Source organism: Eretmochelys imbricata, chromosome 15 (genome assembly GCF_965152235.1).
Source record: "Eretmochelys imbricata isolate rEreImb1 chromosome 15, rEreImb1.hap1, whole genome shotgun sequence".
NCBI lineage: Eukaryota > Metazoa > Chordata > Testudines > Cheloniidae > Eretmochelys > Eretmochelys imbricata.
Window position 1 is genome coordinate 32,488,726 of NC_135586.1, and position 17,783 is coordinate 32,506,508.

The following is a 17,783-nucleotide window of genomic DNA, read 5'->3' on the forward strand; positions in this document are numbered from 1 at the left end:
TCTAGGCCCGGGAATACAAGTGAGCTCCATATTCCAGTCACCATTCCAGCATCAAAACAATCTTTTTTTAAAAAAAGATTAAAAGCGTCTCAAAATCAGGGATGTTTTTTAAATTCTGAAACAAAGACCAACTAAAACTCAGTGACCCTTATTATAAATTTCCTAGTTTAAAAAAAAGTAACCCAAGTCAAGTCAGTGAGCAGTGACACAGCAGGAAAATAAATCCACATAAGGCCAAGGAGAGCTTGTTCCAAATAAGAGAGCAGGGAGAGTGTGACAAGTTAAATACCATCTGTAACTTCATTTAAAATGTTAGGTTTCAGAGTAACAGCCGTGTTAGTCTGTATTCGCAAAAAGAAAAGGAGTACTTGTGGCACCTTAGAGACTAACCAATTTATTAAGGTGCCACAAGTACTCCTTTTCTTTTTATTTAAAATGCTGTGAGTTTTGAAACAGCACAATTGAAAGATTTCAGGGCCACACTGTACCGTGAGTTTTTAAGCACAATTCCCTCCCCAGTGGTGTCGATACAGAACTCTGCTTTAAAACCAATGGCCCAATGCGACCATCCAAGACAAGTTCAAGACAGTCCTCTAAACACCAGCTCTCAAAAAGGGGCACACTGTCAATCCACGAAACGAGGGATAAATAATCACGGCGTACCAGTCCTGCATTTCACAGCTATGATCTAATCCTCCAGTGCTCTTACTGACCGCAGAGGAGTGGAGGAGACTGAGCGGAGGGTGCTGGAAGTAGAGGTGCTGCCACACCCTGTCTTGAAATAGTAACAACACCCCAAATATATGGTTTTCACCTTCAGCACCCCCACTATAAAAACTGTTCCAGCACCACTGGATTGAGCATGTCTGAACAAGGGTGGGACCGTTTAGTCTTACTGTAAGCAGAGGCGACACAAATGTAAAACCACACCAGTGTGCGATCATTTTTTCATTTTTAGCTCATTTGTTTCCAGCTTTCTGCCCTGATGAGTATTATCTGTGAAGGGCAGGAAAGAATGGTTTCCTTTTATTGTATGTATCTAATAATACTGTCCTTCAAACAGGACACAAATGCGAACAGAAACTGTCTTTACCAACAGGAATTATGGGATCCAAGTTAGGCCGCACCAGCAGCCTGGCAGTTTAGAGAACGCTAATCTCTGACATACAGGTGCACAAATGTGGGAACTGGCTAGAATGAAAAGGATACCCACCGGTATGTACTGATATGTACCAAATTTCCCAGCTTCATGCTTGGTTCCACTCCTGAAAATGCCTGGTCTCACACATTCAACGTTTTCAGTGACATACGTTAAAGGGTGGCACTTCGAGTAATGGCACAAGCAGCTATACTAAAAACGTTACCAGCACTCTGAGGGGCCTTTTTCTTTAACCAGAAAGTGACGCCTTTGCTTCAGGGCCGACTTGTGACTCCCTGGGTAAACTTAAGCGGCTACATCTACACTAGAGAGCTTACAGTGGAACAGCTGTCCTGATGCAACTGCACTAGGGTTGCCAACCAGCAATCCAGTGATCGACTTCTGTGTCTGTTTGCTAGGTGCCTGGCTTTCACCCGGAAAGTCTGGCTGAAAAGGGACCTGGCAGCATCCAGTCAGATGTAGTGACCAGATACCAAAAGTCCAGTTACCATGGGGAGGCGCCGAGTCATTAACCCATGCAAGCCCCTGCTCAGCCAGGGCCGCCTCCTACCTGCAGGCAGGCTTCTTGTCGGGCTGCAGCAGCTCCCGTTCCAGCCCCAGAGCAGAGGGAGCCTAGCTGGTGGGTGGGGTGGGAGGTGGAGATGATCCAGCGAGCAATGGGAGAAGGTATCTTGGGCAGGGAAGAGGCAGAGAAGGGTTCAGTTACCAGCAATTAGAAAGGTAGCAACCCTTATCTGTGCCACTGTAAGATCTCCCACATAGCTACTCTATGCTGACGGTAGAGAGCTCTCCCGTCAACAGAACTAAACCATCCCCAACGAGCAGCGGTAACGATGTCTGCAAGGGAAGTTCTCCCACCAACATAGCGCTGTGCACACGGTCACTTATGCTGGCAAAACTTATGTCATCCAGGGGTGTGTTCTTTTTCCACACATCTGAGCGACATAAGTGGTAGTGTACACATGGCCTAAGTAATAGCTGAACGGCTGATTTAAATTTAGCCTAGCACAGGGGAGTTCCTCATGTCAAGGAATCAGCGTTTTCTTACATTCATGTAACCAGGAAGTTGTTCCACAGGAAAAGCACAGTACAACGGGGGTTTGGTATGTGATTTTCCTTAAAAGAAGCCCCTGCTTCAACAGTTACAGAGATAATGTGGTACTTAAACTTCCCTTCTTCTGGAAGGAAAATTAAAGATGTGGGAACTTTAGATATATGCTGTGTCCTGGAGGTGGTCTGTACTCCCCAGTAATAGAAGAAGGGTATGAGGAATTCCACTCAAACCTTGGTCCTTGGTGGAGAAGGGATTAAAACGCTTTAATTGGCAGTTTCAATTTTTTTTAAACATGTTTGGTCAACCAGACTTCACTGCTACAAGCCCTATTGTTCAGCATATAACTCTATATCTGGGCTTGAAGTCAGCAAATAAACTGAATAGTTGTTTCCACTTAACAGCAAGAGATGAAGGCTGAATGTATTCTTGGTAACAAAAAAATAAATGATCTCAGGAAAGACAAAAAATCACAGGCTGAATACTTAATAGAGCATTAATTGTTTGGTTTGTATGTGACTGACGAAAGCTTGGTGTCAATATATAATATTATGATGACAATTTCACTTCAACCGGCATTTATTCCTGAACTGCTATTCTTCAGGATTTCCATTTTAATAAGCATTGAACAAAGCAAGGGGGGAAAAAAAAGGAAAAAAGAAAAAACGAAAGAAAAAGGAGAAGTATTTTTGCCTCATTATGACACACACTACTTGGACATACGTTGAGATGAAAAAGGAAAAGGCCTCATCTACAAATGTATGCCAAGATTACAGAATAAAGGGGAAAATGATCTAGCAGGAAAATCTTAAGCAAAAGTGTGCTAACTGCAAAAGGGTTAACACTGGTAACATACTGTGGCAGAAGATTAAAAAAATTGAGGTTTACTTTAAATTAACCCTTTCCAGTCCATATGCCACTAAGCAGGTACCAACCTAGAAAAATAGTCCACCTAGCAGTAGCGGCCCTTTAAAATTAAAAAGAGAAAAAAAAATAAATGTCCTTTTGTTCAAGTCAGGGCAGCCACAAAAGTCCCAAATCTGTTGGAGATGTCTGAGTGCAGGGATCTCCATGTCGGCACCGCAGTCCGGCCCTTCGACTCGCCCATGTCATCCGTGCAGTGGACTGAGAGGCACTGCAAATGGCTGCCAGTCTGCGCCGCAGCTGAGGTCTTGTTCTGGGGAAGGTCGTGGGCTGGAAAGGGTTAATAGAGAGATTATTATAAGGTCTGTGCAACATAACCACTTACAAATTTAAAACAGCAGCAAAGAAAAAGGAACACAGTTCACTGAATACTTTGTGATCAATCAAAGTACAGGACACAGAGAGAACTGGAATCAAAACAAACCAGCTGCAGCACTGACCACGAAGGGAGGGGACATGCCTGGCCTATAGAAGATGAAACTCTTGCTTCTCTCAGTAACTCAACAGAAGTTTCATTACTCAGTAGCGCTCTGTTTGTAGGGGTTTACAGCAGAGGGGACCAGGAGGCAATGCCCTCCTACTTTTTAACAGCCGTAAGGGCAAGCAACAGGGGGGAGGGACGGAGAGGAGCGAGTGGGTGAAGAGGTGGGGGGGGGAGCCTCGGGGGAAGGGGCAGCATGGGGGCAGGGCTGTGGCTCAGGTGCTAATGCCTCTCCCCAACTTTTAGGGGCCTTCTGCCACTCCTGGTTTACAGTAGGGCTCTACATACATGAAGGTACATATTGCTAGTTCCATATACTGTCAGCAACAGTGGCCAGTTAGGAAGGAGCTAGAAACCCCATCATGGATACTTATGTAGTAAGCTCCCCATAAAGGAAATTTCTTCCTAACCTTCATCATTAGACTTATGCCCTTCAGCCATGAGAGTTTACAGCCCTTGTATTTTTTTCCTGTCTGACGTAACTGTATGTAATTCAATGTAGTGTATTATCAGGAGCATCCTATGCAAGATACAGGAAGTAACTGTTCTGCACAACACTAGTGAGGCCTCACCTGGAGTACTCTGTCCAGTTTTAGGTACCATATTTTAAGAAAGCAGTCAAGAAACTGGAAAGAGTCCCAAGGAGAGTTACAAAAATGATAAAAGATTTAGAAAACCTGACCTTTGAGGAATGGCTGAAAGAATAGGCAAGTTTAGACTAGAGAAAAGAAGAATGAAGGCAGAGATGATAACAGTCTTCAAAGTCGTTACGGACTGTTAGAATGAGGATGGTGATCAGCTCTCCTCTATATGAACAGAAGGTAGGGCAAGAGTAATCAGCTCAGTTTGCAGTAATGGAGATTTCGGTTAGATGTCAGGAAAACTTTCCAACGGTAAGTACAGTTAAGCACTGAAACAGGCTACCAACAGTGGAGGTATTTAAGAACAGGTTAGACATACACCTTCAGAGATGGACTAAGTATACTTGATCCTGCCTCAGCATGGGGGAGTTGACTAGATGACCTCTTAAGGTCCCCTCCAGATCAACATTTCTATGATTGTAAACGTTTTCATTATTTATGTATTAAATGACTTTATTGAGTCCAAAAAAAATCACAGGATTTAATATCTTGTGGCAGTGAATTCCACAATAACTGCACATTGTGCAAAGGAAGCATTTCCTCTTATTGGTTTTAAATATGTTGATTGTCAATTTGAATAACACTTTGCTCTCCTATAAGAATTGGTGATTAGGAGTGCCCGATGCATCTCCTTTGCACCGTGCATTATTTTAAATACCTCTATCTCAGTAGAGGTATTTAAAGTAATGATACACCTAATAATGAGGTATTTAAAATAATGATAAAAGACCTAAAAACAGTCTATCTTCTCAATATATTTCCTCATACCACAGTCCTTGAATCTTGTTTACTACCTGTCTCTGGGTCCTTTCTTCTCCTGTTACTGCTTTCTTTTAAGCTAGGGTGACCAAAGATGAACACACATTTCAGGCGAGGGCATCCTATAGATTTGTTAATAAATGGGTTTGCACAGAATAGAATGGGATGGGATTATAATGTTTTCTATCACATGCTTTATTCCCTGTAACAGTCTGTTCCCTTTTTAACCACCACCAATACACAAAAAGAGAGGATTTTAAAGAGCTGTCCACAATGCCTGAGATCTTACTGCTAATTTAGCACCCAGTAACATGATAGTACAAATTATTCCTTCCAATGCATGTTAACTTGCATTTGTCACGAGTGAATTTCATCTGTCCTTGTGCACCAATCTGCCTAGCTTTGGTCTTCGACCTTCTCTACTGTTGGCTATTCTAAATAATTTTATGGCCTCTTCAAATTTTGCCACCTCATTGCTCACCTCTCCTGCTTTTTGTAGATCATTGATAACTTTATTAAACATGGATATTTGTAGCCCCTCAAACCTTTTTCCATCCTGAAAATTGATCAATTATTTCTACTCTTTGTTCCTTAGTCAATTCACAACAGACCCTTAACTTTGACCCTGTGACTACTTAATTTCCTTAGTAGCCATTTTCCCAGGACTCTGTCAAACACTTTTTGAAAATCTAAACGAACTAGAGACTCATACACTTCACTGCTTCTGTACGCCAAACTCATGGCCCATACCACCAGGTCCCGGCTGGTAGGTTGGATGGATGGAGGGAGGACAGGCAGGATCAGCCAACCTATATAATTTCAAGTGAAGTTTTGTTGAAATCGGCATATACCCACAGAACAGGTTGATTTTGATGAACCAGCATTTTCTGACAGAAAACATTCCATAGGAAAATCTCCAACTAGCTCTACCCCAACCTTGTGTCGCACCTTCCCAGCCCTCCAATGCTGGGCACCCTGCTCCCTCTATTCCAGTGGTTTTCAAACTTTTTTTCTGGAGACCCAGTTGAAGAAAATTGTTGATGCCTACGACCCAACAGAGCTGGAGGTGATGGGTGGGGCAGAGGGTTTGGGTGCGGGGGTGAGGGCTCTGGGGTGGGTCCAGGAATAAGGGGCTCAGGGTGTGGGAAGGGGCTCTGGGCTGGGGCAGGGGGTTGGAGTGTGAGAGGGGGTCAGGGCTCTGGGTGCAGGCTCTGAGGTGGGCCCTGAGATGAGGGGTTTGGAGCGCAGCAAGAGGCTCCAGTATGGGGGGGCTCAGAGCAGGGTACTGGGTGCGGGGTTACCTCGGGCGGCTCCCAGTCAGTGGTGCAGAGGGGGTGTTAAGTCCTGGCACCGTGGACCACGCTGCACCCCGGAAGCGGCCAGCAGCTGGTCCAGCTCCTAGGTGGAGGCACGCAAGCGGTTTTGTGCAGCTCTCGCCGCAGGCACTGCCCACCCCAGCTCCCATTGGCCGGAAACCAGCCAATGGGAGTGTGGAGCCAGTGCTCAGGGCAGGGGCAGCATGCGGAGCTCCATTCCCCCCCACTGCCGAGGAGCTGGACCTTCTGCTGGCCGCTTCCGGGGCGCAGCGCAGCATCAGAACAGGTAGGGACTAGCCTGCCTTAGCCGGACAGCACTGCCAATGGGACTTTTAACGGCCCGGTAGGCGGAGCTGACCAGAGCTGCCGCGACCCAGTGCCTTACATTCTGCAACCCAATACTGAGTCGCAACCCGCTGTTTGAAAAACACTCCTCTAGTCTCCCTTTTCTCAGCACCCAGCTCCCCAGTGTGATTGGCTGAGATGCAGCTGAGATCACAACTACACCTGCTTTCAGTGGAATCAGGCTTTTCTGGTTTTCTGATCACCACCAAAAAAGAATAATAGATTCTTTCCACAGATGCCAGGAACACTCCCTGAAGTTCTGGAACAGATTGCATACGGTCTCCAAAAATTATCACCTTCAGACAAACAGGGCAATACCAGAGTTGTGTTAGGTCTCATTTCGCTCAGCCGATAACGTAACTGAAAATGCTTTATTGTGTTGAACACTAACAGATTACAGAGACACAGTTTTCCCTTAGAAAAGGCATGCTGGTTTACCCTCCCACCCCCCATATTATGTTCATCTAGGTGTCTTAGAACTCTTAATTGTATTTAAATCTATTTGCCACATAGGGAAGTTCAGATCACTAGCCTGTAAAACCCAGAACAGGGCACAATATCAGTTACATTTTAATTTAGAAAAGCCACTGCAGTTAGACTTCCATCCCTCGCAAAACTTTCCCAGGGCTTGTGTGGGCTCTGTAGTATGAAAGCCAAAGATTCTGTTTTCTGAAAGAAATAAAAGATAATGGATTGCAGGATTATCTGTGACTTTTTACATTTTTACTCCCATCCCAAGATACATGCACCCTTTAACTCTCCACTGAAGCCTGTTATGAGACAGCTCTCCAAAAGGACCTGATGAGGGCTGGCTCACAGTAACAAAAGATGCCCAACAGCCAGATTGCACTGCTTCCTATCCCTTATTTGCTGAGCCCTGCCATCAGAGAAACAAAGCACAGACCCTGAGGTTTCAACTACTAGAGCTGGGCTGACCCAGTAGACAGAGTTTATAATGAATGTGGCCTCAGGGGTGCAGAAACAGAAAGGAGTGGCTTATTCATTTGACTTTATCTGAAGATATCCTATCACACCTATTAAATAACAAACTTCCTAAAATTCAACTGACAGTCATTGAAAAGAAAATGAATTACATATTCACACCTGGGTCAAAATTCAATTGCCAGACATGGGGAGGGGGAAGAGGGCAGATTAATTTCTTTCAATTTCACCTTCCATCACAGGCATACCAGGTCCTGAACAGGAGGTGAGTTCTGGCATCACTCCAGCTTTAAATTTACTTGAGACCTGAGAAAGGAAGAATGAACTAGTTGGCCTGGAAGGTCCTTTTCAGCCCCTGCAAGGATGCCTTGCAGAGATCAAGCTCAAAAACCCACCCTGTACTTTATATTATCATTGTAAAGGCAGGCTAAAAACCAAATCTAGGCAGGCAGTCTTCATTTTCTCTCACATTTGACTATTTAACCCAAATTTTACACATTCACACAGCAGCATGAATTAACACACATGAACAGAGTGCCAGCAGAGATTGCTGGCCCTTCACATCAACATGGAATTTCACTGCTTCCAATGACCTGTTACATCAGTAACAACAAGAACGCTCTTTGAGTTATTAGTCATAACCACAACCCACGCACTCGCTACTCAAATGCCAGTCAATGCTCAGGGTCACCACAGAGCTTGAATCAAATGACCATTCTCCAAAATAAAGCATAAGCATCAACAGCAGACAGGAGAGCCTCTTGCTTTAGGAAGTAGGGATCTGTATAAACCTTTACATATAACTCAGAGCAAAGTCCCATTCAAATCCCACGTGCATGGGTAGTGATGAGAAGGTCAGAAAACTCGCGTGAATGTTGAACCCTATTAAGGCTTTCCCCCACTCTCTCTCTCACTAGTATTAGCTTATTACACATCATGGAGCAAGTTATATTTCCCTCATTTAACCTGCTGCTAAAATAAATCAAATATGAAGAGGACCTGAATTGTTACAAAATCATGAGGATATCATTTTTTACATTAATCATAAAAAAATCCCAACACAATCTGACAGTACCTGATTTAAAACTGAAAATGCTTTTAATGCAGATTATTTCAGGATGTTAGAAACGTTCTTACTCTTACAGGATCACTATACAGCATGGAGAAATAGGTCAGAACTGGGGACGGTGACACTATGTGGAGCCTTTATACAAGAAAAGAATGCGAGCTTTGTTTTGGATTAGTGACTTAGATACCTACTTAGCAAGATGCTATATCAGTATGATAATTTGTAAAGGCAACACAAAACTATATTATAGAGCTGCCTGCCTAGCAATTGGTGTTTTCAGTTTGAATTTCTAAGCGAAGATGAGACTTCCTAACTCTGCTGTGATAATAAACAAAAAGTATCATTAGGTCAAAGATGCTGAGGTTTTCTAAACACGGACGTGGGTGAGAGTGCCTTGTAAATTTACAAAACTGTGAAAATTATTTATTCGCTGAGCACCCAGAGCTAGTCCTCCCCATCATAAGAGGCATGGTCTGCCCCAGATGTTAAAATCTAAATGGCATAAGACTGAAAGAGGCATCAAGCTGGAGGACTGAAGGTGCAGGAAAAGAGACAGTGGACAAGGCAATAATCCAGGCAATGTGAACATTCAACAAGGTGTGCACAAAGCATGGTTGGTTTTTCCTTTTAAAAAATGCTTGGTTGATTTATTTCTTGTAGGTGTCATGGTACAGACAAGTCCTACAAGGATCTGAATGAAGGATGGATGGCTACAAATAAGGAAAAGCATGGGGAGATAGCAGGAACTGCTGAGAGCAGGAGATAAACAGGGAATAAAGGGCATTAAAAGACAGACACTGTTTTTAGCAGTGGTCACTGGCTGTTGTTTTATGTCACCTCCTATCATTGATATACCCCTGCTTCTCCTCTCCTTCTAGAAATTGAATTTATAACGGAATCACCCTGGAGTCAATTTGGTTAAAAGAAGAGACAAAGCATACCTCCTTTCAAGGCCAGGAAGAGCTGAGTGAAGGTTTTTCCACCAGTTGGTTGGCGTTTTGTTTTGGTTAGCTAAATGCAGTTCTGAGTAAAAGTTTCGACCAGCAAAGCCTGAGCACAGAACAGGATTTTCCACATGACCAAATGCACCATTGCAGCTAGCAAAGATTACACTATCACATCCCCTCCTGGTCTGAACACTGCCTCATCACCACGGTTCTGGACTTCTCCCACCCTCTCCCAAAAATATTGCTTCCCTGAACAATTACTACAAGACGTCTTACCTCACTCTGGGCACTCCAACCCCTGCCGTCTGCACAACAGTCACTCATCTGTTGTGGAGTTGCCCACCTCAGGCATCCCGCAGCACGGGCCATGCAGAGCCACACTCTGTCCAGGCCAAAGAATAGCAAACAGCAGTTTCAGGATTTATTATTAACTACATCGATAGCAAAGCCTATCAGGTGGAACCCAGAATACTAACATGTTGGCACTCCAAGAAAACGACAAGGCAAGGACTCGGGTTTCTTTTAGGGACTTTAAAAAATGAATTTTTATTTAATGATTTGCCCTAATTAAACACTTTTGCAATGCTGGGTTAAAAAATAAACCTGCTTGAGGCAACAGAGGAATAAAAAAGGATCAAATGGAAAAATCTATTTTTCTCAACTATATCTTGTTCATGCCTATTACATAATACACAGGACCTGAATTTTTTTCTATTTTTAGGTCTCCCTTTAAGTACAGTGCACACTGGTATCAGTATAGGAACAACCAGTGCTTTGTGATTGGTTTGACAGCAGAATTCTTCCTCTGCTGGGGGAGAAAAAGAGGAAGAGTCTCCCTGGTGGCACAGGGATATCTGTGGAGGTTCAGAGAGGAGCAATTGGCACAGAAAGATATAAAACACCATTTCAGCGGAGAAAGCCGAGAAACTTGCATAGAAGCAATCTGGCCTTACCATCCTTCAAGGTCTTAAGCCCCAGTACAGAGGTCTGTGTGTGCACAGGACTCTGCCTACAAACAACCAGCTGCCAGTTTGGGGTTTTTGGCTGTGCAAGCCTGGGGCTTTTCGGGCCAGGCCAAGTCTACACTGTAAACTTACACTGGTAAACCATGGTGCATCACTCATGGATGTGAAAAATGCACACCCCTGAGCGACGTCGTTATACCGACCTAACCCCTGGCGTAGACAGCACTATGTCAACGGGACAGCTTCTCCCCTCAACACAGTTATCGCCTCTCGAGGAGGTGGATTAACTACACGGACAGGAGACGCTCCCGTCAGCGTATTAGCATCTTCACTGAAGCACGACAGAAGCACAGGGGTACTGTGCATCAGTTAGATCATGGCAGGCTGCGGGCAGCACCGTAACACAAATAATAAAGAGAGGCACCACTGATCCAGTGCAAAGCAGGTAATGCAACTGATAATTAGTGGAGAATATTTCTGTACCAGAAGTGTGCTTAAAAATACAAAGTTATGTTTGTTTTCATTTAAATCAATACAGAATTTTTCACTCTCAGTATGTCAAAGTCAGCCCCTGACAAAGCAATAAGGACAAAATTCTGCTCCCCTCCTCACATAAGCTGTCCCAGTGATTTCAATGGAGCTACACCAAAGACTATTATAACTCATTGACTGCAGTGCAGCTACTCAAGTAAGTAAAGCCAGTAAACTGGTGAAGTATCATTTACAGCCATCATCTGGATGGGTAGTAAACTCAGCTGAAAGAGGAGTTAGCTGGCACTGGCTGCTCTTTTGTTAGACACTGAATATGTTATAGATCTAATACCGGGGGTGGCAGAGAAGACGGTGAGTGCTGCAGATGGGTTTCAGGTGACAAGAGCCAGTTCAACAGCAATTTTAGGGGTGAGAGTTCACATACGGGGTTTTCTGTGTGTTTGGGGTTTTTTTTAATATAGATTTTGCCTTAACAAAAGCAGCAATCTTTTAAAGTCAGCAAACAAATATTTTCCTGTGGGAATCCTGTTCTGTGTTTAAAATGGAAGGGAGCCTGTTCCACTTGATGAGTAACATTGCAAACTCTACTATGACACTTGTCCAAACACAATGATGCAGCCTCAGCAAATGTGTCACTAGGCCTGCCTCAGCATTTCATTGCCTCACTGAAAACTAACCACGCCACACCACCTGCTTTATCCAATACATGCTCTGTCCTGAGGGGTATGGTCAGCAGGTTAAAATTAATCCGATACAGCAATATGGTGTTATCAGCCTTTCGCTGCCTGAGAGTGGCCAATTTTAGGATAAATGATGGTCATTTACAGTGTGCACCTAACTTTTTGTAAGCAAAGGATTTTAAAGATGCTTTTCACACAGGAGTTACATTTAAAATATAAAACTAATCCTATAAATAACTACTGCAAGAAAGCTGTAAAAGTTCTTCATGAAAGCAATGGGATTGTTACTCTGGCATCAACAGAGCTGTGTTGCCTGCTGGATCCCTGGTAACCGTGTTGGAGACTCCCTGTTCTACAGCAACATTTATCATGAGTTAGAACCTGGGATGGGTGCGAAGGAAAAATATTTGATTTGTAGGACATGCCACTTGAAAATGATCATCTCTTGTTGGTCAATGTTCAACTACAGATAAAAACTTAAATGTTTACGATATATAACATGTACAGAGTAAGGTCGTATACCTCAAGCAAATGAAGCAATTAGTGTCCACAAAGGAGTCTGGATACGTACTGCATCAGCATAACATCATAGCAAAACAAAAGAAATGCAAGATTAGCTCAAGTTGATAGCATACCAACTTCCTTTCTAGAAATTTCCAGCTCTCTTCCATCCAGATCCACAGTGGGCATTCAGCTGGTACCTAAGAGCTATCTGCTTCGTGACCACCTGCTGAGTCCCCAGCTTGCATTTACCCTTTCAAAGGAGCACCTCCAAGCATATTCTCCAGGACTCTAGGACTTGACGTCTGGGAGAGACACTCAACTGTAGGGCTAAGGTGATCATTTTGCCTCTGGCTGCAGCTAGGGTCCTCTGGCTCTCTCACCTGAAGGGGGAATGGGGAAAAGCTCTGATAATTCTAAATCTACCATGCTGGGTTATTGCAAATGCCAAGTTTAACATTGGAAAATGTGTGTTCCTCCTTACTATCCTCTGAACATGTCCCATCAAACCCATTATCCTGCATATAGCAGCATCCAGAATCTGCTGCTTCAGAGGAAGATGAAAAGAATACATATGTACCCAGGCCAATAGTACCACACTGTACACGATGGAGAAAATTCCTGCACCAAACACTAAATGCCCTAGAAGCTAACATGGACAATTATTACCCTCAACCTGCACAGAGGTCTTTCTAAAAGCCAGCCACAACATCTGAAGAGCTGGGTAAACACTACAAAAAATTATCTACAGTCATTTAAATGAATGAAGCCTGACGACGTTCACACCCACACGTGCTTGTTTTCAACAAACATTCTAATTAACTTGTTTATTGACAGGGATATTTGTCCAAAGTGCAAATTTTAAGTAAGTATTTCAGAACATTCACTGAAGACTTGTCTTTTTATGAAGTCGTGAGTATTCACAGACATTCTGAGGGTTTATCTACACGGTCTGAAAGAGGACTACGTTAACGCAAACTAGGTACCTTAACATTTGTGCCAGCAGCGTCTACGCAGAGCAGTCAGAGTGCAACTGGAGCGGGACTGGGATACCGTGGATTCCACAGGACCTGCTGCCATAACAATGGCAGCAGGTAAAACGTATTTTGTTCTGGCAGGATTGGGTGGGTGGGGGGAAAACAGACTATGGTAATTTGTGGGAAAACACTTTAAAACTTTTAATACTTAAATTTAAGTGAGGGATAGAAAGAGATTAGATGTCTATTGTAACAGGAAATATTTTTTTTACACGGTTTAAGCAACATGTGTTTTATTCTTTTAGTGGTAAAAATTGTATCTGAATTTCTTTTTTATATACAATATATTAACTGACTTTGGTTTTCAGTAGCATAGGGGAATCTGTCTCTCTTGTGAAATCTAAGGTTTTTGCAGGTGGGAATGGGATAAAAATGCAAGAAACAATGCGGGAGTGGGTACTGCAGAGCAGGATTTAAAAAAAAAAAAAAAAAAGAGTCCCACCACCCACGCAGGGCTCTGCCCCACAGTCCACACTGCGGCAGCGTGAGCATGGCCTAAAGATTATGCTCAATCAGTGAGGGAACAGAAATACCACGTTTCTCTTCCATCCTTTCCCATGTTTTCACTCTCCAACTAACAAAATGGCATTTTCAGGACTGACAACCAAATGAAGGCAGAGAAAAATGTATACACATAGCATCAGTAAGCAAAGGGATAAGAGAGAATACATTCTTTAATCAAAACATTTATCAAAAAGACTACACACCAAGCTTCAGCCCAGACTGACTCTTTATGGCCAAGTTATAAAGCCTCAAAAGATCAGGGTTTACAACAGCATACGTCATGCAGCCCTTCTCGTACCTCAAATACACACCCATTCGCCAGGATCCTACACATTTAAGAGGCTGCCCTTTCGCTTCTGCTGGGCTGTCTAGCATTGCATCCATACTAAAAGAGAAGGTGAGTATTTTGTAACCGTGTGTTAGTGAACACAGGGTAAAATGCTAGCGTGGACAAGGCAGCGGCTTTCACATGTGTGAGCAGGTCAAATTTATTTATATATATATATATATATATATATATATACACACACACACACACACACACACACACACATATACACATACATACATACACACACACACACTATAGAGGAGCCCAGGGTTCAACCAGTAAACTCACTACACATGTCCGGTGTGAAAATGACAAACTGCTTCGTCCACACTAGGAAAAGCACACCTTTTTCCCTAATGAAGATGTAACCTAGTATACCCCATTTCTTTGAAGCAATGAACCACATCCTTTCTTTAAAGCTTCCGTCTTCTCTTTTTCTCTTCAACCCACAACTAACTTCTCCATGAAGCTTCTGCACATGGAGATGCTACATAAAAAGACACTTTAAAAATAAAAACCTATTCTATTCAGTTGGATGGTACCACTCACCCAAAGATGTGCCCTGACTTCATTTCCAGAAATTCTAATTCCATTAAAACACATCTCCATGTGCTCTGGTAGAACGCATATTACATATCCCCACACCAAAAGTGAGGTTAATTAGGGGAGCTCATAGCTAAAGCAGTATGAGATGCTGTATAAAGGCAATAAGAGTTTATGCTCCTCTGGACATGGAGTCCTGCCTGTGTCATTTCTCTAATTTTGCCAGTGACAAAAAGGAGGGAGAGAGAGATGCAGACAAGGAGCGAGTGAGAGCGTACGATCATAGTCTGGTAAAGGTCTGGTTTCGAATGGGTTCCACTCGACATTGCAGCATTACTGTAAGATTAAAGTGACAAACAGGAGGTAAAGATCCCTGGAATGGCGACTTGCCTCAGGGCTTGTCCCTTACACTGCTTCAAAGGCTCTGACAAAGCCGCTGCTACTGCTCCTTGGCTGCCCCAGAGTCCCATCTACCCAGCACAGCGTGGGCTCAGTGCACTGCAGCACGCCCTCAATGACTAGCCAAGCATGAAGCTCTCACATTGTTACTGATCTTGTTAAGGCTAAATCAGATGTTTTGGTTCAAAATCCTGTACTCCCTGATCAAAGATCAGTTTCCCCCTACTATTCCAGAACAACTCAAAGGCTGCATTAATAGGCTTTTGTTCATTTGGAACCTAAGTAAGGGCCAAACTACCATAAGAGGGACTAGATTTGAATTATGATCTCTTATGGGCTACAAGCCTACATATAGTGTTTAAAATGATTCCCTTAGGACAAGATGTTTTTCACCAAATCTCCCACATGACAGTTTGACATATTGGTTTGGGCACATGGCTCTGCATCTGTGCACACTATAGAACAATTTTCTTCAGTTTTCAAAAAAAAAAAAAACATCTGAAAACATTTCATGTTTATCTACACATTGGATTTAGTCTCTCTAGATCAATTTACCCTTAGAATTGAAATGTAGAACAGATTCAGTCTGTTCATGTTTGTAAACAAATGAGCTACTTAACTGCTCACTAACCTATGCTGATAAAGTGTTGGACAAAATATTTTCTTGAGCCTTAAGAGTAGAAGTATATCCCATTTTTTCACTTTCATCTATAAATACAATGAAATATATCATGAGATTTATTTTAAAAAAAGTGTGATAAATCCATTTTTCTCTCCCTCCGCACATTGTGTTCATGCACTGGACTGTCTATTGTGACTGTAAACACCTAGGAACAGGAATTGTGTTTTGCTCTGGACTCTGTACAGCACCAAGCACTCTGCTGCCACCTAATAAGAAGTGCAATCTGTTCCATCACTGACCTATTCTTCCTACTATGGTTTTTTCCTTCCATCCTTTTTTGTAACTTGTGCAATCTATGCTTCTTATTTAAAGCCAATAAAACAAGTATATGTGGAACATTCTTTTTACTTACTGTTTAATCTACATATGAATAAAATTAAAGAAAAGGATGAGGTTTATGTGGTTGCTCAGATGAGTGGATAAAGCCTATGACTCATAATTATATGCACAGTTTAAATATGGATTAGGAGGAGATTTCCCTCTTTCTTGCCCAGGAATGGCATGCACAGAACTCCCCACCTGCAATGTATGGGCCACATCTTCTTCATTAACTGTTCAAGAACTCATTTGGCTTGGCCAGCCCATGGATTTATTAGAGATCAAACCTAATAATTTTTATAACCAGCCAAGTGACACTGTAGAAACCTTTTCTCACAAAAGAAGAAAGGTTCTTTAGTCAAAGCTGTGTGCCTAAAACAGAGCATTGTCCTAGACTACTAATATATCCCACAACAAAAGACTAAAAAGCTTTGCTCATTAAAGCATTAAACTTTGCCTCAGCTAGAAGAGACATCACTCACCTAGGAGAGAGAAAAGCAAGGGCCACCACCACTGCTCCCCAGTGTGGGAACATAGCCAATTTATCCTTAATGCTGTGTCAGTGCCCCACTTCCTCGTCAGCTCGTCAAATCTGGCAAGCATCCTCTAATCTTCACCAACTCCTCTTCTGTGGACAGGATGATTAATTGGAGGTGCCTGTGATTCTAAAGGGAGTAAGTATCAGACCATGTTGCAAAGATGTTTATTTTGCTTTAAGTAGTCAGAGCTGGCAAGGGGCTCTGCTAATCCTCACTGCCTGCCCAGAAGTTAGGTAATAGAACAAAGTAAAACACTTGCTGTACATATGAATTTTTATTTTATTCTTAACTCCTTTTTGTTTGTATTTCCCCAAGGAATGGCAGGAGGAGAAGAGTGCAGAAGAGGAAAGACACCCTGAGTGTGTATGGCAGAGTTAACAGCAAGTCATTACCTCCCTCACAATGGCCTGAAGTCATTTCACTATCTCCCGCTTTAAAAGCCCCAATGTGCAAGTAAGGGTGTATGTCTCTTGGATGCACACTCAATCACTAATGTTATGCCCAGACACAGTGTGTGCAGTACCTGGCAGTGAATGCCTGAAGTGGAAAAATGACTTACACTGTTAGTGGAGGCAGCAGTAAGCTTCCAGTGCAGCATGACCTTGAGTTTGCAGAGAGAAGAGTGTGTGGAGGTGGAAGGAGAGATACAGTTTAAACAGATTTGTTCTTTTTATCAAGATCAGGGGAAAAGACATGGAAATCCAGCAGGGAAAGGTGAAAGGCTCCTCCTCTTCCGACCACACTCCCCCACTGCCCAGCGGGGAAGGGTGCCAGCAGGTAAGCCTCCTCCTATTTATTTCCATGGGAGTTACTACTTTATTTCTCTCCCAACTATGTGGCTCCCTGAGAAGCAACACATCCACGGGGTCAGATTTGAAAGGTCTAAAATTCTGGAGAAAATTCAGTTTTCTTCCTTGGGACAGGACGAGCTTCTGCTTCCCCCTAGATGGCAAGAGCAGGGGACAATGGACAGATTTTAACTGATATCCTTCCTCTTTTCTGGCTGCCGCCAGTTCCTCTTTTCAACTCAAGACAGACTGTTTACTGCATCATCTGCAACTCACACAGAAAAGCGCTTTCTGCCCTCTCTTTAGGGGCGATTTGGGGGATTTTAGTGCTCATGAAATAAAAGCTATGTGGAAAAGCTAGAGAGAATTC

The 17,783-nt window shown here is 43.0% G+C and overlaps 1 protein-coding gene across 1 annotated transcript in view; it reads right to left on the minus strand.

Annotated features, from left to right (window-relative positions):
- Nucleotides 1-2,771: 2,771 nt before the first annotated feature.
- MN1 (MN1 proto-oncogene, transcriptional regulator) overlaps nt 2,772-17,783 on the minus strand; it is a 43,027-nt gene continuing 28,015 nt past the window's right edge. The window contains exon 4 of the mRNA XM_077835257.1: nt 2,772-3,404. Coding sequence (XP_077691383.1) covers nt 3,220-3,404 — 185 coding nt within the window. The 3' untranslated portion in view covers nt 2,772-3,219. The remainder of the gene's footprint in view (nt 3,405-17,783) is intronic.